The sequence below is a fragment of the Protomyctophum parallelum genome (genome assembly GCF_964188405.1).
Source record: "Protomyctophum parallelum genome assembly, chromosome: 15".
Lineage (NCBI taxonomy): Eukaryota > Metazoa > Chordata > Actinopteri > Myctophiformes > Myctophidae > Protomyctophum > Protomyctophum parallelum.
This window is the reverse complement of record NC_139710.1, coordinates 34,743,156-34,767,583: the sequence shown is the minus strand read 5'-3', so window position 1 is coordinate 34,767,583 and position 24,428 is coordinate 34,743,156. Positions and strand designations below refer to the sequence as shown.

General features: G+C 42.9%; 1 protein-coding gene across 1 annotated transcript; it reads left to right on the top strand.

Annotated features, from left to right (window-relative positions):
* The first annotated feature begins 713 nt into the window (after positions 1–713).
* On the top strand, positions 714–13,815 carry paqr3a (progestin and adipoQ receptor family member IIIa). Its single transcript, XM_083783862.1, has 7 exons — positions 714–878; positions 3,743–3,974; positions 6,270–6,432; positions 8,239–8,394; positions 10,523–10,720; positions 13,291–13,381; positions 13,526–13,815. The coding sequence occupies exons 1-7, from the start codon at positions 818–820 to the stop codon at positions 13,666–13,668; spliced, it is 1,044 nt and encodes a 347-aa protein (XP_083639988.1). The 5' UTR covers positions 714–817; the 3' UTR covers positions 13,669–13,815.
* The last annotated feature ends 10,613 nt before the right edge of the window (positions 13,816–24,428 follow it).

The window sequence follows — 24,428 nt, the reverse complement described above, 5'->3', positions numbered from 1 at the left end:
CATAGGCTTTTCTTAAAGTATTAATTTAAAGACGGTTACGCCGCGGACAAAGCCAACTCGGATCGTGACAATGAATACAATGTTTTGGGCCGATCAAATAATTTATAAGAAGAAAAACAAAACAAATAGTGTTGTCTCCTGCCTTTATTTTCTTCTTTCTAATGATTTGATCGGCCCAAAATATTGTGTTCATTGTCATGATTTGTCACGATCCGAGTTGGCTTTGTCCGCGGCGTAGCCTAACCGTCTTTAAATAAATACTTTTTGAAAAGCCTATGGGCAAAATGCATTGCGATTCATTTCCTGGGCCACTCATCGTTCTGAAAGGGGGAGGGACTGCGACGCTCTATAGGGTCAAGAGGCGTCAGAGCCTGATGATGATGATGAAGATGTATGACGATAAGAGCGCCCCTCACTTCACAAGAGTGTGACCCCCCCCCCCCCCCGCCCTACCTAACTGTCTGTTAAAAAGACAGTATTTAATCAATCAATCAATTAATCAGTTACAGGAAAGTTCCAGGGTTAATGTGGGCAACTTTATGTATTCATTTTTATTTTCCGAAATTTGGAGAATGCCAACTACTTTTATTTATTTATTTGTATAAAAAAAAACAGGCAAATATTCAGGCGTGCTATGATTCAGTGGGTGGGGCGAGGGGTCCTCCTGTCCTGGCCTAATGATGACGTCACGTCTGTCTGTGTGATGATTTGGAACTAAAGGAAGATGAAACTCGACGAGGAGGAATATATATATATTGTTTGTGTTGTTTTGTGAATTAAAAACGTACGTTTAGTCGAAGCTCTTCTATATAAATAAATGTACAGTCCCTACAGCAAGACCCCCAATGGCTCCAAGTGTACCTACACCAAACTGAAAGGTGAGTGAGTGGTGGTCCGCGGAACGTTGTCTCGATGCTGTCACCGTTTTGTACTGAAAGAAGCAGCGACGTGGCTAACGTTAGCCTCAGGCTAACTAACACAATATAGTATTACAGGGGGCTGTTAAAACAGCAGATCTACGAGCTTGTAGAGCAGTGCGGGTCCGGGGACCCCCAGGGATCACTGAGAGAGTTCCAGGGGGTCCCCCGATAGATGAGAATTAGGAACCAAATGGACCCTTATGGGTCTTGTAACTCTGAGAGTGTTACAAATGGAACCAAACGGACGCGAACGGGTCCATTTGTAACACTCCGAGTTAAATTAACGTTGATTTTACAATATAAACTGGGGGTCAGAGATAGAAATGCCATTAAATGGGGGGGTCTGTAGACTAATATGCATGTCAAACTGGGGGGGGGGGGGGGGGTCCTTGAAATTAAACGGGTCGAGAATCTCTGCTAGAGCCGTAAAAACCTTCTCTTATGGGGGTCCCTGACTCCCTGGCATATGTTTTCTAATGGTGGTCCGCGGGCATGAAATGTGTGTCGTGCAGTGCTGCGGGGGAGCGACATGTATGTATATTCACCCAATACATGATTCCTAAGACATGGAGTTCAGCTATTGTCTATACAGTTTCATATCCATTTGAAAGTTCTGGCACAAAACGTGTATTTTGTTTTAGACATAATATCCACTTTACTTTACCACTTTTAACGAGCCGCACACACGGACGAGATTCTCTCCGGGCTGACGGGCCCGGGGATGGATGAGTCCCAGCTGGACTGGATTTATCAAAACTTCCTCTGATCACCACAGACGTCATCACAAAATGACCAGGGAAGCGGCAGGTGGTGTCTGCAACCTTAGAGTATATGGTCGCAACCAATCGCATACAGTTAAGAGTACCTACAAGCCTTGTGTGTGTGTATGTATATATATATATATATATATATATATATATATATATATATATATATACTGTACATTGAAACTATACAACCAAGGATATGCCAGGTCAACAGATTAACCTAGCATCTGTTTTTTGCAACAGTTTGCAGAATTACAGTACATTTCGAGCACAACTCAATACAAGACTATTAACTGTGAGTGGACGACACCATAAAGCATTACACTTGTTTACAATAGGGCCCACCATTTTCAATTCATCAAAACATTTAGAGACGTACGAATATACACTTCTATATAGCCAAAAACAGGAAATCATCATAGAGGAGGTAAAAAGGGGAAAAAAACAAACATATACAGTGAGGGGGTGGGTGGGGGATTCAGATTTTCCGGGGGCCAGTTTTGCAAGCTCAAATACCCAATAAATAACGGGCCTTGATATGAAAAGGGTTACTTGAAAACCACTGCATTACAGTATCGTGCTTTGACCTGGCTGCAACTATGCAGAAAAGAGGAAATAATGTCATGCAGAATCAAGTACAGTAAGTACACACAATCACAGTGTCGTTACGACATCGACAGAACACCCTGATAACAACACAGGGACGTTATCAGTAGTATCAGTCGGTGTTGATTTCTTCGACTGACACTAAAACATTCCAGGTGACTAAACTATTCAAGAGACTATGACTGAAACTAAAATCAGAATTTGCTGCCAAAAACAACACTGGCATCAGTGCAATAACCCCCGGCCTCCAGTGTTACCGGGGAGTAGAATCTACTGATGGTATCATGAGTCACTGATAGTGCCAGTCAGACAGTGGCTGCTATCTAAGGGGGCTAGGAGACGAAACACACCAGTATGTACAGTACATGTTGGATACTTAAGTGATACTGGCTTGGGGGACATTGTCGGGGGGGGGGGGTTATTTAAGCCGGGGAGTCTCTCAAGCATTTCTTCCACGTCATATAAGATTTGTAGCTTCTGGGAGGTCCCCTGGAACAACATATTTTCAGATGGGGGTCCGCAGCCAAATACAGATAATTCTGCGGGTCCTTGACATGAAATTGTTGAGCACCAGACTAAGTGCACCACTGACAAACTTTCAGGATTTAGAACAAGACATTTTGTAGAATCATCCTCAGGTCTATTTAAGCCAGGGTTGGGTTCCCCAATACATTTTCCTCAAGGGCCATATTTTGACTAGTGTACCAGGCTGGGGGCCGAGTCTGCACGTGCGAGGTCGAGGTCTTGAAGACCCCATTTGAAAAGGATGCCCAGTTTGACATGCATAGGCTACTGACCCCCATGTAATGCCATTTATATGGCATTATATATATATATATATAATATATATATATATATATATGTTTTTTATTATTATTATTATTAATTTTTTTGGGAAATTCTTCCAGGGGCCACATTTTAAGCTCTTCTTCACAAAATGCAAACACAAATGAGTGCTCCCCCTGTCAGGTGTAAAGGAGCAACTTGGACACTCAGGCATGAAGGAAGCATGAGTTCAAGTCTGTTGCTCTCCCCTTGTCCCCCATATTTACAATTTACAATTTAGGCATTTAGCAGACGCTCTTAATCCAGAGCGACTTACATTTAAGCAAGAACAAAAAGCATGGGAATACATCACATAAAAGCATTTATCATGAAACATGCGTAAGCTAAGAAGGTAACAGTGGGATATCTATGTATATAATGAAACTATACATACACTATACATATAAACTATACATATTTACTACTATGCTATACATATGTGCTATGACTATATACAATACAATTATAGTGCTGTCTACATAACAATGGGGACTAGGTTGGTGGAGGGTGTGTAGAGCCCAGGATCACATTAGATGATTGACACGGGTGAAAAATGGGTTACAAAATCGTGGGATAAAAATATATTTAAAAAACAAATGAGTGCTTTCTTTATCATTCTTCCAGCTTCGGCTCAGAGCAAGGAGAGCTCCCATGCCCCAGCCATGCCTCAGAAGCTGCTGAAGAGTGCCCAGACGTCTCACTACATCGAGCTGGGCAGTTATCAGTACTGGCCGGTGCTGGTGCCCCGGGGGATCCGCCTCTACACCTATGAACAGATCCCCGTGTTCCTGAGGGAGAACCCCTACATCACCGATGGATACCGAGCCTACCTTCCCTCCAGACTCTGCCTCAAGAGGTAAAGGACATTAACCCATTCTGGGCGGGAAGGGAACCCCTTTTGGTGTTTTTTTTTAAGCATTGTGTTATATACTTTAGCTATTGAAAAAATATAGCAGATCTACAAGCTCATAGAAAAAGAAAAAAAAAGGGATAGCAGCCCTACAAGCAGCCCTACAAGCTTGTAGGGCTGCTATTTATTTTAAATCGTGAAAATGTGGCGCACATCTTTGAATATTTATGTTCTTTCAGAGCGAACGTTTTTAACTCAAATCTTTGCCGGGGTCCCTGGAACAACATATTTTCAGATGGTGGTCGGTGGCCAATTACATACATATTTTTGGGGGTTCTTGACATGAAAATCTCTGAAAGCCCCCCCCCCCCTCCTTCCGTTCCATACAAAAAACGGGAGAAATAATGTTGCTTGCTTTACCTCGCTAGGATTACAATAAAGTCGCTCGATAATCCCTCGCGTTCATATTTTAAAACGAGAGGCATGTTGAAGTCAGGAATGAAGAGCTTAGTATATCCATCTGGTCAAAACCACGGAGAGCTTTCTGAGAGGTATTACAGTGAAGTGAACGGCAGCGCGCATGCCCGAACAGCAATGAGTATGGTGCAGAAGGAGAGGCCAACCCGCCCCCCCAAAAAAAAAAAAAAAAAATCAGAATATTTGTCTCCTTCTTGACATTGCTCTAGCCCATTCTGGGCGGGACCCATTTTGGTGTTAGCATTACGTTATGCTTTAGCTATTGAAAAATAGCATATCTACAAGCTCATAGCGCGCCACCGAGTGGCGTGCTACGAGCTTGTAGGTCTGCTATTTTTGAAAAATCGAAGAACGACTGACATAGAAACATGGCTTTTTCAGAAAACTGTCAGGATGTAGAAGACATTTATAGAATCTGATCTCAGGTCAAAATGGGCTAGTCTATTGAACACGGCGATCAGGGCTCGACAGTGCGACTAGGTACTCGCATTTGCGACTACAAATATCACCGTGCGACTTGTAAAATTAAATTTGTCGCACAGGTGCGACTACAGGATTTGACCATTGATAAAGACAAGTCTCTGTCTACAGCAAGTGCACATTCTATAGTCGCGGTTCTATACCTACATTTATATTTCTGAACGGCGGTGTCGTTCGCCAAAAAGAGAAGAGCTACAAGCTAACAACGTGTCGAGGCTCAATGCAGTGTTCATTTGTAGATCTGTCCCCTTTGCTCCCACCGCCCCTCCCCTCACTGTGTTGCTGCTCCACGGAGCGGAGCACTGTCAGTGCTTTCTGTCTGTCAGCAGCGGCAGTCAGAAAATAAGTCAGAGCGGGATAGCGTTAGCATGATAGCACAGAGTCAGAAGGAATTTCTTGGACCCCGACACGGCGACACGTTATTTGCAAAGTCTGTTTGTAATGCTCAAAGTTCAAACGTAACTTACTTTTAACCAAACGCGGGTGAAACAGCGTGCAGCCGTGCGCGCACACACACGCACACATGGAGTGGACGGATTGATTATCAAAAACAACCCTTGTTTAGCGTTTGCTTACAAAAGCGTGTGCCCAGCATAAATGATAATGCGAATGACCGAACTGGCTGGATTACCGTATTAATATCAGTCAGTCAAAGCCAAGGAGAATGTTACAATACTAATTCACCATCGAGCAGCCTCTGCACTGTCTGAATGTCACACTAACATGATAGAAAACAGAAGGATAAAAACGGATAGTATTAGCATAAAACAAATTGATTATATAGATTATATGAAAACAAACATAACAATGATATCATGATGAATATCACTATTTTGTGATAATTGCTGAAAAGATAGTGATATAATATTTTGACATATTATTTTCCACCCCTACCTCATCACTTCATTAAAGAAAAATCACACCCATGTTAAGTGAGGGGCGCTCTTGTCATCATACATCATCAGATATCATCTCATACTGGCCAATCAGAATGCCTGTTGCCTGTGATTGGTTAGCTGATTTGCTCGTTTACATATGACATACATTTTCCCTTAAATGTCAATGGCGTTTAATTTATGTCATATTTAGCAGAATTTTGACGTAATTTCTCTGTTGATTGTCAATGGCTCATTTTGAGATGTGTGGGGACAAAGGCTGTATATAGGAGGGGCTAGCGCCCCTTAAAAATACATCATTTTTCATCGTGCTCCTAAAATAATTTGTGTGCTACTAGATTTTTCAACTTAGGCGCACACGTGCTACTTGGAAAAATGCTAAGCGTCGAGCCCTGACGGCGATGATGATGTGGTTGTCGTGGTCTTCTTCTTCTTGGTCCTCCTGCAGTGTCTTCATCCTGTCCAACGAGACGGGGAACATCTGGAGCCACCTGCTGGGCTTCATGTGGTTCTTCTGCCTGGCCGTGTACAACATGGCCTCCGTGCTGCCGGCTGCCGGCGTCTCCAAGGAGGACTATGTCATCTACTCCATAGGAGTCTTCTGCTTCCAGGTACGACCGCTGCGCGCTGGGGCCCATTTATAAAACGTCTACTCCATAGGAGTCTTCTGCTTCCAGGTACGCTGCTGCGCGTTGGGGCCCGATTCAGCGGTCTAGACTGACCAGTTGGGGACCGGTGCCATTTGGGGATAATGGTGGCAAAGCAGTGTCAGTTTGCATACCGTTGGTGTGCCGGTGGGCCTTCACGTCCCATTGCTGTGGACAAGTTGTAATAGACGGGACATTCTGGGAGAATCTAATCGGATCTACATGTATGCACATTATTCAACAAATCACGCATGCACGCAATACATAGAAACATGGGTTTTTCAGAAAACTGTCATGATTTTAGAAGACATTTAGCAGAATCTGGTCTAAGATCTTAATGGGTTTAACCCATTCCGGGCGGGAACCCCTTTTGGTGTTTTAAGCATTATGTTATACTTTAGCAGATCTACACTGTATTGCATTACTGTCGTTGCCTTGCTTTTCTTTTATTCTCCATTGTTCTGTAAAGCACTTTGAGCTGCATTTCATGTCATGAAAGGTGCTATACAAATAAAGTTTTATTATTATTATTATTACAAGCTCATAGCGTGGCACTCGGTGCCGTGCTACGAGCTTGTAGGTCTGCTATTTTTTTTTAAATCGTGAAAATGTGGTCTATCTTAGAATATATCTGTCTTTTGACCCAATGACTAAGGGCGCCATTTCAATATTATATGATACCATTTCAAATTCGAGGCCAGCACCCTTAGATAAGATAAAGGCCGACTGGGAACATGATCTGGGGCTCACACTGTCTGAGGAAGTATGGGATTCTGTTTTCTCTTCTATACACAGGTCCTCTCTTTGTGCACAACATTGCTTAGTGCAGTTTAAAATAGTCCATAGAGCTCATATGTCTAAGGCTAAACTGGCTAGTATTTATCCTGACGTAACTCCTACCTGTGACAAGTGCAAGAGCGGTGATGCAACTTTGTTCCATCAGTATTGGATGTGTCCTAAATTACAACCATTTTGGGGGAATGTGTTCAATACTCTGTCCAACATTCTACACCAAAATCTAGACCCAGATCCCTTAATGGCTCTACTTAATGGCTCCACTGCTGGAAGGGATGACCTTCCTCTAACACGCATAGAGTGTCGTATGGTCGACTTATTGCCTTATTGCTCGCTAGGCGTGCCATTCTGCTCAAATGGAAGGATGTTGCCCCGCCCGTGCTCCGTCAGTGGCTTTGTGATATAATGCCCTGTCTCGAGTTGGAGATGTTAAGGTTTTCAATTGCCGGCTCTGAAAAAAAGTTTTACAAAACCTGGGGTCCATTTATGACATTCTACCACAACACACAAACGGTATAGTGTGCCGTGCCTATGTCTCGGCCACGCCAACCACAACTGAAACAAATTCTGCTCTGCTATTAAAATCTGCTTTATTATTATTTTTGTAATTATGTATGCATGCATTTCGTGTATGTGTATATAGATTTATGTATTTGATTTTGACTGTTTTTCCGATAAAAATATTTTGAAAAGAAAGAATATAATTATATATTCTTTCAGAGCGAACGTTTTTAACTCAAATCCCTGGAACTACATATTTTCAGATGGGGGGGGGGGGGGGGGGGGGGGTCGGCGGCCAATTACATGTAATTCTGGGGGTCCTTGACATGAAAATGTTTGAGAATGAAACTCAGAAAACTGTCAGGATTTAGAAGGCATTTGTAGAATCGTTCTCAAGTCTAAATGGGTAAAATAAAGTGTGTGCGTGTGTGTGTACGTGTGTGTGCGTGTGCGTGTGTGTGTGCGTCTCTCCAGCTGTGCATGCTGTGCTCGGCCGGTCACCATGTGTTCTGCTGCCACCGCTCGGAGAAGACCAGCCGCCGCTGGATGGCGCTGGACTACGCTGGCATCTCCATCGGCATACTGGGCTGCTACGTGCCTGGGGTCTTCTACACCTTCTACTGCGACAACGTAAGTCCTGGGGGGTCCCTGGGGGTCTTCTACACCTTCTACTGCGACAACGTAAGTCCTGGGGGGTCCCTGGGGTCTTCTACCCCTTCTACTGCGACAACGTAAGTCCTGGGGGGTCCCTGGGGTCTTCTACACCTTCTACTGCGACAACGTAAGTCCTGGGGGGTCCCTGGGGTCTTCTACACCTCAGAATTCTAGCATCGTTTTTCTGAGGGGGAACATTCGCCAAAAAAAATAGCCCAATGCACATGTGTCGCAAAGCAGCACAATGTGATCTTGTAGACTGGCTGAGGTATGGCGTAGAGGGGAAGAATATGTTTGTCTCTTAACTACAGTTGGAGACTAACTGTAGTTACATTTCTAAGTTCTGTACCACCACGAGGTACAGTAAATCACTCTTATTTGATAAATGTCTCCCAAGTTAGACCGACGCTGTACTTCATGTCATGTTGGGCATGAGAAAGAATGAGTGGGTGGTCGAACGGGGCCGGGCTTCAGATGGGACTGTGAGACGATCCAAGTCGCAGCTAGTTGGCAAATTGAGGGGAAAAAAAGACGGTGGGCATTTTCAGCGGCTTCCAGTGGATGTGGGGGAGCGTACGTTGGCAGTGTTAACGCGTCAGAACAGAGGGCTCTCTGTCAGCAGATGGCTAGCATGCCTCTCCAGTGGGCCACTTGCAACGCTACCTATATGCAGTGAGCGAACCCAAAAATAGCAGATCTACAAGCGAGTGCCACGCTATGAGCTTGTAGATCTGCTATTTTTCAATAGCTAAAGTATAAACATCAAAAGGGGTTCCTGCCCAGAATGGGCTAATAATCTAACTTATACATGCATCTGAAATGATTGGACTCTGGTGTAGAACGTGAACTAGCTTCATGCTGAGTTTTGAACAGCCAATGAAGTCTGGACCAAAAATAGGAGAAGCAACACACAGCCAATTAGATTCTTTGCAACATTATCGGAACAATCTCTCTCATCGCCCGCTTGCTGAGACGTTATAAATTAGGCCTCAATGTCTGCCCATTGGCCCCCGAGAGAATGTCTGCGTGCAGTTTGACATCAGTGGCTCTTTGAAAAGCCGTAATTGAATAAAACTGAAATAGAGCCCATCTTCCACTTTCTTTTTTTTTAAATTTCCTCCATCTTCCTCTTGACGGGCTCATTGTTCACAGAGTAGAAGCAACAGTGTGACACGCTATGGTACTTTCAAAGCCCACGAGGTGTAGCTCCATGTTCTCCTTCCAAGACGCCCACCCATCATGTCTTCTTCTTTTCCCCTCGCCGTTCCCCCCCCTCGGCGTTTCCCCCCCTCGCATATTGGAAGTGCCGGGTTCTTGTGGCCTCGGAAACACGGGAGAAATCTGCTCCAGTCTGAAACCAGATGGCTGCGTCATCGACTGAGCGGTCCATCCCTCCCTCCCTCCCACCCCCACCACCCAGATGGCCGCGTCATCGACTGAGCGGTCCCTCCCCCCCTCCCACCCCCACCACCATATGACATTCACAAGTGGAGGAACCAATCTCTGGTGAAAGCCTCCTCTCCCTGCCAACACTCGGGCTCCGCTATTGGGGGCGGCCTCCATTCTGCGAGCCAAGAGCCCCCCTCTCCCCCCCCCCCCCCCCCCCCCCCCACCCAAAGCAAATGGAATTTGCTTTGGGTATAGTTTATAATATATAAACTATATTTAGCCAAACTCGAGCGTTTTTTTGTCAAAGGAGCTTTTTGGGATTTGCACGTTTTGTGGTAAAGGAAACGTGGTGCTTTTTGATTTTCATTTATGGTGTAGTACCAGTTTAAAAAAAAAAAAGGTAAAGGTAAAAAAAAAAAGAAAAAAGAACTGGGGCAAAATTGGCACCGATCGTTTGTCGTCAACAAAAGTCAAATAATGACCTATGAAAAGAGGAGTTAACAGGCAATTATGGGCACTAGATTTGCCCGTAAACCTCAACTTTAGCGGGCATATACAGTAATATACAGGTGTGATGGTACAATTTGGGAGTTTACCGAAGTTTGTTGGAAAGTTTAACGGGAGTTTCCTGTAATGTACACATCCGGATTCCATGTTTTTTGTGCAGTGATACCTGTATATGACTGAATATGTCTCTGACTGCTTGTGTCTGCAGTACTGGCGTCAGGTGTACCTGGTGACCGTGCTGGCCATGATCCTGGCCGTGTTCTTCGCCCAGATCCATCCCCACTACCTCAGCAAGCAGTGGAAGCAGATGCGCTCGCTCATCTTCTGCTCCGTGGCGTGCTACGGCCTGGTCCCCACCGTGCACTGGATCTGGTTCACCGGAGGCTTCTCCCACGAGCTGGTCCAGGTCAGTGAGTTAGGTAGTCTGGTTTCACTGGAGACTTCTCCCACGAGCTGGTCCAGGTCAGTGATTTAGGTAGTCTGCTACGGCCTGGTCACAACCTAAGGCAGAGAGAAAAGCCTGGTCACAACCTAAGGCAGAGAGAAAAGCCTGGTCACAACCTAGCTCTGTTTGATGACGATGACGATGACGAGACGTGTGTGTGTTATCGTTGACAAGACGAGGCTAGACGAAAATGTTAGTGGATTGACAAACAAAGTTTGTAGGGGTTCTAAAGTTGTGAATCAATATAATTCAACTAAACTGCGGGAAAATCACAGATGTACAAGCCCAAAGCGCTGTGCATTGCGACGGGTAGATGACTTGTAGATCTGCTACTTCCAGCGCAGGAAGGGCGCATGCTTATGACACTCTCTAACTTGTTGCATCAGCAGGCACTGGCAGCGAGTCCACTAGCGATAGTAGCGACAGACTCACAACACACGAGCAGCAGACGGGATGCACAGGGATGACAAAACTTTATTGCACACATCTGTGCTTTCATCCAAGCTTCCATAGCCTTTTAAATATTATTTCCCATCCACGGGCACAAGGCTCCACAAGCAGTGATATCAGGCAGCAACTTCCACCCGATCTGTGGTGGTGTTGTTGTCTGACGAGGGAAGCTACTGCTAGCATGGGAGCTAACGTCTTACATATAGTTAGAAGGCCTTATCATCCGTTCCCCAACCCCTCACACTTGCTGCTGCGTTTATACGGGCAGACACAGACAAATGGGAATATCATTTGGAGCTTTAACAATGAATGATAGACTATCGTCGCGTCTGCCTGTGTAATGCTCAGGGTTTCACTGTCCACATCAGGCAGACCTGTCAAAATGCACTTCCCAAAATTCAGAGACATGCCACCACCTATAAATTTAAACCCACCTCTGGAATATTGCTATCTCATTCCACTTTAATTTATTTTATTCCATAGTATTAGTTTTTCTCTAATAAAGTAGTTTTTATTTGTTTTCTCATGTTCTCCTTGAAAAGTGTTTTTAAGTACTCAGAGAAGCATTATATAAATAATATTAGTATCACTATTATTATTACTACTTGTTTTATTGCCTATGCTTATGTAGAAAAAAAGCTCACTGTTCAGGTCAAATAGGCCTATGCGATTAAAATGTGATTAATTGAGATTAATTAATCACAAAGCCTCCAAAAATTAGATGTTTTTTAATGGACGCATAAGTGTTTATTATTTAAGTTGGGTTTTGCCATAATCGGCCAAGAATTTCCCTTTCGGTGCATCCCTAGATATTACCGGTATATCAAATAGCCTATCATACATTTTATTTTTATGTTATTATTTGCATCTGAACTCTCAGTTGAAGTTATATACCGGTATATTTGTGACCATTTGACTGAGGGACTGCTATTGTATTTTTATTTTTTTCATGTCATATGAATATTTTCATTTTAATTTTTGACTAAAAATTGACTAAAACCTTTTACTAAAATGACTAAAACTGACTAAAACCCTTAGGAGTTTCCGTCGACTAAAACTATCAAGGATAGAAATGACTAAGACTGACTAAGACTAATTAAGCATTTTTCCAAATGACTAAGACTGACTAAGACTAATTAAGCATTTTTCCAAAAGACTAAGACTGACTAAATCTTAAAAATGCCTGCCAAAAACAACACTGGTCACAACCTAAGGCAGAGAGAAAAGCCTGGTCACAACCTAAGGCAGAGAGAAAAGCCTGGTCACAACCTAAGACAGAGAGAAAAGCCTGGTCACAACCTAAGGCAGAGAGAAAAGCCTGGTCACAACATAAGGCAGAGAGAAAAGCCTGGTCACAACCTAAGGCAGAGAGAAAAGCCTGGTCACAACCTAAGGCAGAGAGAAAAGCCTGGTCACAACATAAGGCAGAGAGAAAAGCCTGGTCACAACATAAGGCATAGAGAAAAGCCTGGTCACAACCTAAGGCAGAGAGAAAAGCCTGGTCACAACATAAGGCAGAGAGAAAAGCCTGGTCACAACCTAAGGCAGAGAGAAAAGCCTGGTCACAACCTAAGGCAGAGAGAAAAGCCTGGTCACAACATAAGGCAGAGTGAAAAGCCTGGTCACAACCTAAGGCAGAGACGCCAAAATTATAGCGTGTACCACATAGGTGTTCCCCAGCGTGCCGTGCACTGGGTCTGGACCTTCTGGTTCACTGGAGGCTCGGCACTGGTCCAGGTCGGTGAAGTACTAGTAGTCTGGTTCACTGGAGGCTTCTCTTTTCTCGTTGTGAATTAACATGATCATACCACAGCGTCACACAAAAAGCATCAAAAGCAGCAGATCCACAAGCTCGAAACGCGCCGCGAAGAGACACGCTTTGAGCTTGTAGATCCGCTACTTTAGAATTTTTATCCTGAAAACATAATTGGGTTTTTTCCACCCGACAGAGACGATATCCACGTGCTAAATACATGTCTCCATTTTCCCCCTCTACTGTACACCAAATCTCATTTCTGATTAAAAAACTAAAAAAACTATTTATCTGTGTTTTAACAGTTAATGGCTTCTTTTCCTTGCAGGCATTTGTTCCTCAGATCCTGGGGATGTATTTCATCGCTGCACTAGCTTTCGTATTCTACGTCTCGAAGGTTCCTGAGCGCTACCTCCCAGGTGAGCACACTTCCTGCCGTCCAAATCCAGGATTTAACTGTCAGGATTTAGAAGACATTTGTAGAATCTGATCTCAGGTCTAAATGGGCTAGAAGAGTTAATTATGGCTAAACGTGTCGTGTGGGTCTCTTCTCTCCTCTCCAGGTCAGCTGAACTACCTGGGCTCCAGTCACCAGGTGTGGCATGTCCTCCTGGTGCTCATGTTCTACTGGTGGCACCAGTCCTCCATCTTCATCATGACCTACAGACACAGCCACCCCTGCCCCGAGTACCCCCAGCACGCCTAGCCAGCACACACACACGTAAGGGCTCTCCCTCTGCAAAGACCGCCGCCCGCGATTGGAGCATTATATATACTAGGGAGCGCTGCCTGGCCCCTATAACCCAGGATCCACCAGGAGAACCAACTCTGTGAGTTGGTGCAACGTTGAGGCAACAATGACGACGATGCAGGTGGAGCCACGGTGTTGATGTCAAGGAACTGATGGCTGAAGCCTGGTTGGTGTTTATACGACGTGGCGGTGTCGCTCACCGAAGATAGGAGACGTAGTTTGGCAGTTTTTTGGTCCACGGCCATGAAGTGTAAGCCAGGCTTTAACGTGTCACTTATCCTGATTCAAGGACACTTTAGTGAGACTTTTTTTTAATGCCCAATTTATTACAATCCCTTTTTGAGTACAAATCACGTTGCGGACGACACACCGCTGTAGGAAAGGAAGACTCCACTAGTCTCTCCAGCACAAAGTTGCGGTGAAGTTGTTTTTTTGAGAAGAAGCCAACTCCCCCCACTGCCCCCCTCTTTTTTTTTAAGTGCCTACTCACCGAAAACAATGTAGCACCTTTTGAAATAATGAAATTAATTTTAATCTTCGGCACCGACATTATTAATTAAGCTGCACTGATAACGTGACGGAATTTTGTCGATGTTTGTTATTAATATTTTCTTTTTCCTGAAAGTCAAATGGAACAGTATTGGATTATAGGATCGATTGGAAACACACCAAATGCATGAAGAACCCGCCGCTGTCGTGAAACAATAGATTTTTATTGTTTTTTTTGTTTATGCTTTTATTTATTGTTTTTTCGTCGGTCACTGAAATTTGTGTGCTGTTCCTCCAAACTAATAATAATTGTACAGTGTTGGTTATCTTTGATGTGAGCGTTGTTTACTTTTAGATGTTCAGAAAGACGCCCTCCTTTCTGGATCCCCCCCCCCCCCCCCCCACACTTCTGAATAGAGCACCGAAGTCTGACGTCAATATCGGTAGAGGGCGCTATAAGTCCACGGGTTCATGTACTTTTTATTTGCATTGTAAATCCCTGTTGGGGGATTTTTTTTAGATCGCCTCACGTAAGAACTGTGTTTGAAAAATGTAACAAATCATCCTGACGGGCAGTTTCACACTCATATGGATATGAAGAATCAACTGACTGACAGAAAACGCTATTGTTACCGCTGCTGAATTAGTAAAACTTTCGCTAGAAACAGACTATATCATAATGTGAGTGACTGATGGTCGTAAACGACACAGAGACACCTCCCTGACAATTTCGCCGAGACACTTTGTTTATTTTTGGACCACAACGCTTTATATTATATGAGACGATTTTAAGGTGAGCCCATGTTATTCTTAAGGTGAGCCCATGTTATTCTCCATAGAGAAATTACTTCCGTGACCCAGGGTGACGTCAGGACCTCAGCGCTCTATTTGGAACAAACAATCGGTTATTATGCTGCAAGCACAGTTGACGTGGTTTTATTATACATGTAATACTTAAATAAATTCACCGTGTATGAGTTCAATTAACGCTGAGCATTTTTGGAGTCCCAGAGACGACAAAATAATACAATACCACTGCTTTAGATGCCTTATGATGGGGTTTATTTATGTAACTACTCTCTTACAAAAACAAACAAAAAAAGGCAGTAAGCCTTCATAGGAAACCTTCCCACTGCCATGATTTCCTTGTTCACTTTGATTGGGCCACGTTGGTTTTACTTGTCGTGTAACATATTCTAAAAGTGTCATTATCTACTGTAGTAATAAGTGACTTTCATATAGTACAGTTCTTAATGTTTTAATGTAGTTACTAGCACTGTTAACCCATTCTGGGCGGGAACCTCTGTGTTCTAAAGCATTGTTATGCTTTAGCTGTTGAAAAATAGCAGATATACAAGCTTGTGCTACGAGAAAGGAGAGGAAAATGTAATGAAAGTCATTTCATTTGCTAAGATAATTGGCATCCCATTGTCAAACTCTTTCAAAACGTCTTCTACATTCTTGAAATATCTAGCAGGTCATGCAAGCTCAACACGACACATTGTGAGCTTGTAGATCAGCTATTTTTGTGTTAAAAAAAAAAAAAAGCCATTTCACAACAGCAGGGTTGGAGGCTATAATATGGTAAGGCCTGTCCTAGGATGTAACACACATGTTGTACAGTGTGTTTGCTTCTTATGCCCATCAGGGCCAAGTGCAACAATGTCTGACCCCGAAACAGACGAAGCAATGTCGGCACGTCGTTCGAGAAGCTTCCAGGATAGACTTTTTTAGTTTTAATGAGGGACAATGTTTCAACCCAAACGGGTCTTCGTCAGGCCTGAGACCGGGTGGACGTTTTACCCTGCATGGGAGCTTCTCTAAGACAGTGGTTCCCAAACCTTTTCATGTCAAGGACATGAAACAAACGTGTACAAATGGAACCAAATGGACCCTTTTTAAGGGTCCATTTGGTTCCATTTGTACACTCAGAGTTAGACCCATCAAGGGTCCATTTGGTTCCAAACTATCATTTAGTTGGGGAATCTTTTAATATATATTCTTTCAGAGCAAACTTTTTTTAATGCAAATCTTTGCTTCTGGGGGGTTCCTGGAACAACATATTTTCAGATGGGGGTCAGCGGCCAAATGCATATAATTTTCGGCGTCCTTGACATGAAATATTGAGCACCACTGATAAAGAAACAGGTATTTCAGAAAACTGTCAGCATTTAGAAGACATCCGGTCAAAATGGGTTAAACACCAAATCTTTCTGTGCTTTCTGCCGCTGTAGTCTCTCATTGCTTCTGTTCAGTATTTATTTAATTAACGCCGCAGGTCTACTTTATTGTTTTTAGCGTATGGATGGATCTTTGAGAGAGAGAGAGAGATGGATCACTGTGTGACCAGATTCGTTTTGTAGCAGCTCGATGTATTTTGAAATTAAATAAATGAAATTGTCAGATTCTTTTTTTTTTTATTATTACCAGAGTGAGTAAATTAATGAACTAATGATGGGAGATTAATCGGCAAACAGATCGGTATCGGCCGATATTGGCCTTAACCCAATTGATCGGTAATCGGTAAAATAATATATCGTATTTAGCAGATATAATTATGCCCCTTTTGTGATGAAAGCTTCACATTATATCAGTGTTGTCTGTGGAAACACATGAAAGAGTCAATAGTTGGAACACTTAAAAAATATATACATTCAAGCTGTTTATGTTGGGATATGAAGCCAACATTTCAATAACGGGTGCGTCCCGGTTTTGAAATAAAGACGCATTGCTTTTTTTCCTCCAAATTCAGCCTTTTTCAGAATGGCCAAAATAAATATATTTGTTTAATACAGAATGAGATCATATCGACATCAGTTATCGGCCATGATAGCAATTAATTATATCGGAAATCGATATCGGACAAATTGTCTCATCGGTGCATCCCTAACCCTGTAAAACCCGGAATAATGTCTACTAAAATAAGAGATTTCAACCTTACTACTACTTTTTACTACTAGGACTTATCAGAGGAAATTATGTAAAAATAATAAAAGCTTTAAAAAATAATTATGCACACTTATTAAAATAATAATAAATTAATAATTTACATTTGGGGGATATCTTTCACAATACATAAAACATGTTCTAGACATTCTAATGATCACAAAAAAACATATTAGTTATTTTAATTACTTTTATCAGGGTCAAAGGTTAAAAATGTCCAGAGATTTTTAATTTGTGTGAATTTGAGCCTCTGTGGGGGGTATTTATATGCAAATATCATGACCAATGGCATTGCAATGAACATCAATGACGACGTTTAGGTGAAAAAAGAACACATAAAAATGTAATGAATTAAAATATGTTGTATTATTGCAACGTTGGGTGTTACGGGATAGAATGAACTCTCTACAAATCAATCGAGCACCGTGGAGAGAGAGAGAGAGAGAGAAGGGAAAGTGTAAAACCAAGTCTTTAATTTGTTCCCACCACCTGTAAGATCAGCAATGAAATAAATGTTATTTTTTTTATTGCATCAAACAGCAGTATCTATAGCATGAAATCCAATAAAGAGATTTTACGCTCGTATATCTAAACAAAATATTCATCAAAAGTACATCAAGGATGTAAAAGGATAGTCATCAACTCATTCCGCTGGCAAAAAAAAAAAAAAAGTACTTAATTAGCCCAAATTAACCCATTAAATCCGGGGAAGCATCCGTGTCACTTTAGCGTAGTTAGGCTAGTCAGAAATCAGCGGCTTAAAGTTAAAGGACAACTTTAGGTTTTTTTTTCAACCAAGGTTCATGTTTCTGGTCACCACAGCCCCCCACCCCCACCCACTACAGTAGTTGTGAATGTACCCATAGACATAAAGGTATAGACGCCCCTTTCGGCTCTGGAGCGTATGTGTGCTCATGGGAGGGCAAAACACTCCCGAGATTCCTTGCGAAGCACCGCGGAAGTATGAGTGTTGCGTCACTCACAGAGCGCATGTTCGGGTCTGATAAGTCCCCGGAAAAGATGCGCTGTGATTGGCCAGTAGTCACTTTGAGTGGCAGCGCGTGACGTGACGTATAGCGTGCCTTCCACTCTTCCGGCGTACTTCCAAACGACTTCCTCCCCCTTAGTGATTAGTCGACACACATCGCTCCAACAAACTGCAGCGGCCAATGAGGTCGCTCCAACGAACTGCAGCGGCCAATGAGGTCGCTCCAATGAACTGCAGCGGCCAATGAGGCATCTATTTTTTCTATCTATCTATGAATGTACCTGCCGCGATTGTGAACAGAGCTGTCTGCACCCTATTGAGTGAAAGACGTACTATTTCTAAAATAAATTAAATATCAAAGTTGTTTTTAATTTTGGTTATAAGAGGGCAATTATAATGCATTATGGTCTACAAGTGTTATTAGCCACGAATCCTTTTTTTTTACAAAAAAAACGATCCGATTTTGTCAGGGAAGGCATTGAAACTTTTTCCCTTTTTTAATTCATTTTTCTCCAAAAGCACATACATGGCAATAATTATGAATCGAAGCACCTCTACAATGGCAATATAAATGGAATCGGCACCCTAGGTATCAAGATGGTATGGAATCAGACGTGAGTGAGTCGTCCCCACCCTTACTTTACATTCAATATATGTTGCAGTTACATTTAGTTTGTTTTGTAGGGATCAGAATCCCAGTCCAGTGAGTCACTGTGGGGGAGGGGGGGAGGGGTGGGCTCATCCTTGTTTCCAATAGAGCGTCGCAGTGCCTCCCCCTTTCAGAACGACGAGTGGCCCAGGAAATGAATCCCAATGCATTTTTCCCATAGACTTTTCTTAAAGTATTTATTTAAAGACGGTTACGCCGCGGACAAAGCCAACTCGGATCGTGAGAAATCATGACAATGAACACAATATTTTGGGCCGATCAAATCATTAGAAAGAAGAAAATAAAGGCAGGAGACAACACTATTCGTTTAGTTTTTCTTCTTATAAATTATTTGATCGGCCCAAAACATTGTGTTCATTGTCATGATTTGTCACGATCCGAGTTGGCTTTGTCCGTGGCGTAACCGTCTTTAAATAAATACTTTAAGAAAAGCCTATGGGAAAAATGCATTGGGATTAATTTCCTGGGACACTAATCGTTCTGAAAGGGGGAGGGACTGCGACGCTCTATAGAGGGTATGCGTGTGACATCATCATCATCATACCCGGAAGTTATGCGGGAACGTCTACCGAGTGGCAAGAAACTACTTTCTGTCTTTGACAGCCCCGTACGTCCAAACAGAAAAGTCCTATTTGATTGCATTAAATGACTTTAAACATTAAATTCACTTTGTCACTCGATCTGCCATTCACTTTATGCATGCGCATACCCTCTTTCGTTTACAATTGGTTGAATTATAAAACTTAACTAGTAAGCTTGCTGCAAAAAATATAGAAAACAATAATGCGTTTAAAAGAAACTCCCAATTAACAGGTCCAGATATTCAATAAAAAAGGACTCCATTGTAGAATTCAAGGCTGCAATACAAAAAAAAAGAAAAACAAAAAAAACATTTTCCCGTGTCAGTCTATAGTGGAAGATTATATGCATAGAGAGAAATATATTCGAGGAGCAAATAAAGTGTCTAAAGTTCTACTCCCTAAACAATGCCCATGACACCAAAAGGCAGCGTCGGCCATTTTGTATCATGTCTTTCATTTTTTCCTTTCTTTGAGGTACTGTGCGGCAAGGCGGAGGCCATGCTCGTGTAAGGCTTTTGTGGTGTTAAATAAAAATGGTATGGGTGCGTCGGAAACGGAAGGCAGAAACCACTTAAACCCAGCAGTGGAAAAAAAAGTACTTAATTTTTTTACTTAAGTAAAAGTACCAATACTGCAATTTAGAACTACTTCGTTACAAGTAAACGTACGGAATTGAAAATGTACTTGAGTAAAAGTACGAAAGTATCGGCATCAAAATGTACTTAAAGTACTAAAAGTTAAAGTAGTCATATTGCAGAATGTCCCATTTCACAAGTTCAAAGTCTGTTGAAAATAGCAGAGCTACAAGCTCGCGTTGCGACGCATTGTGAGCTTGTAGACCGGCTATTTTCAAATGGCCAAAATGTATAGGGTTGAAGTGGTTAATGTATGTTTTCTAATCAAAATTTTAATCTCCAAAGCAACTAGTAACTAAAGTTTTCAAATAATTGTAGCGGAGTAAAAGTATAAATGTAGTGGAGTTGGAGTAAAAGTATTGGAAATAATCAAGTAAAGTACAAATACCTAAAAATTGTACTTAAGTACAGTAGTTAGTACTTAGTTACTTTCCACCAATGCTTAAGCCCTAGCTCTGGTCCACAGCTCCAACGCCTTCATTAGAGCTGTTCTCTTCCTACACTCATGAATGCAGACCAGCCTCTCGTCTGGAGTGTGAATATAATTAAAAAATCACACCCGTGTGAAGTGAGTGGTGCAACTCCGTGTGTGGGTCCCCAGGGGGTCCCCGGAACTTCCAGACCCACAGGAACGAGCCCAGGGCGCTGGCCCGGTTCCGGCGGGCTGCCCGCGTCCGAAACAGTTGAGAAACAGAGTTACCGTGTGGGGGTCCCCAGGGGTTCACTGTACTGTACTGTACTGTACTGTACCGTCCCACCCGAGGACATGTGTGTTACCCATCTTCTCCATAAGGAGCTTGAGTCCAGCAGTGGTGTTTTAGTGGATTTCAGACTGGATGGAAACCTTTTTAATATCAGGAGGCTACAGGCAAAGACCAAACTGTCCACAGAGCAGGTCATTGAGTTGCAGTATGCAGATGACTGTGCTCTTGTGGCACACTCCCCACAGGACCTCCAGTCCATCCTTGCTGTGGTTGTCAAGGCCTACAGCAGGATGGGGCTGTCTGTCAACACCACCAAGACAGAAGTGGTCTGCCAATGGAGCTCCAGTACCCACACACCCTGCCTGCCTAGGGTTGGGATTCGTTAGGATTTTAACGGTTCCGGATCCTTCCCGGATCCCTCTTAACGGTTCCGGTTCCTAACGGTTCCCTTAACGGATCCTAATATTATTTTTTTCCCCTTTTTTTCTGATATAAATTATGCTTATATTATAACTAACCTAACCAAGTACATAATAAAAACAAATTAATTCAATTATTGAAAATGCACTTTACAATTATGAGGTGGCACTATTATTTAAACTTCACCACCACCACCAGCTAGCCACCACAACAATATCATTGTTGCAATTTGTACTGTATATTGCAATTTGCTGTATATTAAATACAGTACACATTGCAATAATGATATTGTTGTTGTGGACAAATGTTGTCTTTAATGTTCAGATTAATTTAATATGAAGGACCCCTTACCCTAATGGAAACAAATCGGATGGATTATGAAATCCTTTTAGCAGACCTTGTATTGAACTGTAGGCTACGTTCCTGTGCTTTTTTCTGCAAACTGTTTATAAAGTAGGCTAATCAATCTATGGAGGTATATGCACCTAAACGCTGGGCTCTCAACAGTCACTGGATTAATTTAGAGCCAAATCAAAGTTGAGTTGCTTATAAGTTGTAAAAAATAAGTGCAGACAAATTGATTTGGCGTGATTCATAAAATATCAGACAGAAAGACGTAGAGACATTGGCGTTCTGAATTAACACCATTAACAAAAGTTGTACAATACACCTAATGAAAAGCTCTGTAGACATTAGTAGTTTTTATTTTCTATTACGTTACTAGCCTGTGGAAAGTGAACCAGCCTTGCATCATCCTCATCCCCCGCCGGCTGTGGTGGAGCTGCGGGGAGTGCGGGCTTTCCGCATGGCTCTCAAACGCGATTTGCCTAGATTATTCTCCTGAGTTGTGGAGTCGTGTAGGCGTATTGATTTTGAGTTGTTTCATCAATGTGGACGTGCAACTGGTACAAGTTGCAACAACCTTTGCAGGGAACTATAGCATAAAATTTATTCCACTTTGCGTGCTCAGCCTCAGAGTCATTTCCCTCTCTGTTAACCACACTTTGGAGATCTCTTCGACAACACTCGCTCCGCGGCGGTGAGCGGTCGCTGAATGCACAGAACAGTGGGCGTATCCTCCCCGACCCCACACACTCCTTTAGGTGGGGTGACGTCACCTCAGGCTCTGCTTGCATGCATGCACATTGCACAGACACAGCGGAGCTAAATGACGACTGATGAGAACCGTTTGGGGAACCGTTAATAAAACACTACACACACACACGTGCGACTACACACACACACACACGTGCAATACCGCACGCACGCAGCATGGCACGTGCATTGTACACACACGCGCGGACATTGCTGGCCATTGTTGGTTTCACGCATGCGCACACCACTCGTGCTCACGGATACATACAGGTACACATACAGGTACCTACCTACCTAGGTACATGGACATTGCTGGATGTAGGAGTGGTTGCACCACTCAAAAAACAGACCAGTCGGAAGCGAGTGGTGCAACAGCACCCCCTATTGGTAGTCTAAACGGACATAGTCACATAGGTTGGGACCAGGGGGGCAGCCAGACAGATATTTTGTGAAGCTACTAAGGAAATCAGGACTTCCTGAAAGTTCATATAATGGCCTGTTGTGGCGCTGTTCACCTGGCGCTGTTCACCTAGACTGTATTACCTTAATAAACATGGTCATGAATACTTTCTGCTTCCAGTCACTAGTTTAAAGTCTCATTTCTCATGTCATAATATTCTTTTTGGAAAATTATGGTCCCGTTTATTTAAAAAATAAATAAAGTTGAGTATGTTCTGAGGGGCGTGGCTACCGTTACAGTCTATGATCGGGAGCCACCCCCTGTTCGAGTCAAAATAAAAACCAACGAAGAAGAAGGGGGGAAGTCCCGCCTCGTTGTCTGGGCCAGCCAATGGCCAGCTGGGCCAAAACGGATCTAGAAAGATGGCGATTTATAATTCAAGGACTGACTGGCTTCATCTTACGTCCATATCAGACCCGGAGAACGATTTGTCCATATCTTTTTACAGTCTATGGTTGCACTCACCAAAACAAACGCGGGTTGTAATTACACAACCCGCCTTTGTTTTGGTGAGTACATCGTGGGAAAAATGCACTTTTTGGCCAGAAAGGGATTTCTTTCTCTTGGCAATATCGGTAGAGAGAGAGCACAGTGGAGTAACTAAAAGTATTTATTTTCCGGTGGAAAAAACAATCCCTTTCTGGCCGAAAAGTGCGTTTTATTTCTTACGTTTAACGTTTTTTATATTTCCGCTACAGAGGAGAGGCTGGTCTGCGTTTCATACGAGGGCTAGAAGCAATGAGTGGCAGAGACTGTTATTTCCAAGGCAGCAAAGGGCATTAGGGCTATGGACCAGAGCTACTTAAACCCCGACATCTGTATAGAGGGCGTAGCAGTGGTGCTGTGGTGGCCATCTTGATTCAGTTCATTCATTTTTGCCATAGAGAATTCCAGAAAAATATTTACATGCATAAAATATTTGAAGCCTAGAATCAAGCCATCTGGGGTGAATCACGAGCATAAATACATTAGATTCTGTGAAAATTAAAATGAAAGATTTTTTGGCGCTCTGCGGCGACATGGGGCATAAGGGCTACTCTTGCATTCCCTTTGTCCAAGACAATTTTTTTCCTCGGGAGACAAATAATAAAGAACCTTGAACCCTGATTCTGATATACGATAGCCCTACTATGAATACCATGTGTTTTTGCAGTTTTCATTGGGGTTTATTTTTCCACATAATCAAATGTTTTAGGCCCATGATTCACCATGATTCTAGGCTTGCTATAAGAATTGCTATACATATTTTTTTGGAGTGAATTTGAGGGGAATCAAAAAAATGGCCGCCACTGCTATGCCCTGTTTGAAATGAGCCGATCGACAGGCTCGCAACGTGCTGCGAGCTCCTCGCCACAGGAAACAGGAAATACACTAGTGGAGATCCTTGAGGGACACCAAGCGGTTTAAGTGGTTGAGCTTCCTTTTTTTTTTTTTCTTAAGTCAAGCGGTCAAACGTTGAGCGAGCTTGTTGTAGTCACAGTACGATCACGAGTTTCGTGAGTTTTAAATTCCCCGTTTAAATTCTACTGGTTTTCAAGTGTCTTCTAACAAGCGCTTGGGATGCAGCATCAGAGCGCACGGGGAGAGAGAGAGAGAGAGAGAGAGAGAGATATGCAACAACGCAAGGCCTGGAAAATTAACCGCTCCGTCCGTTTCTCCACAGGATTCAGGTTTCTGTTATTCGATGCCGAGACGTATAGGAAAATAAATGTTCTTAAAAAAAGAAG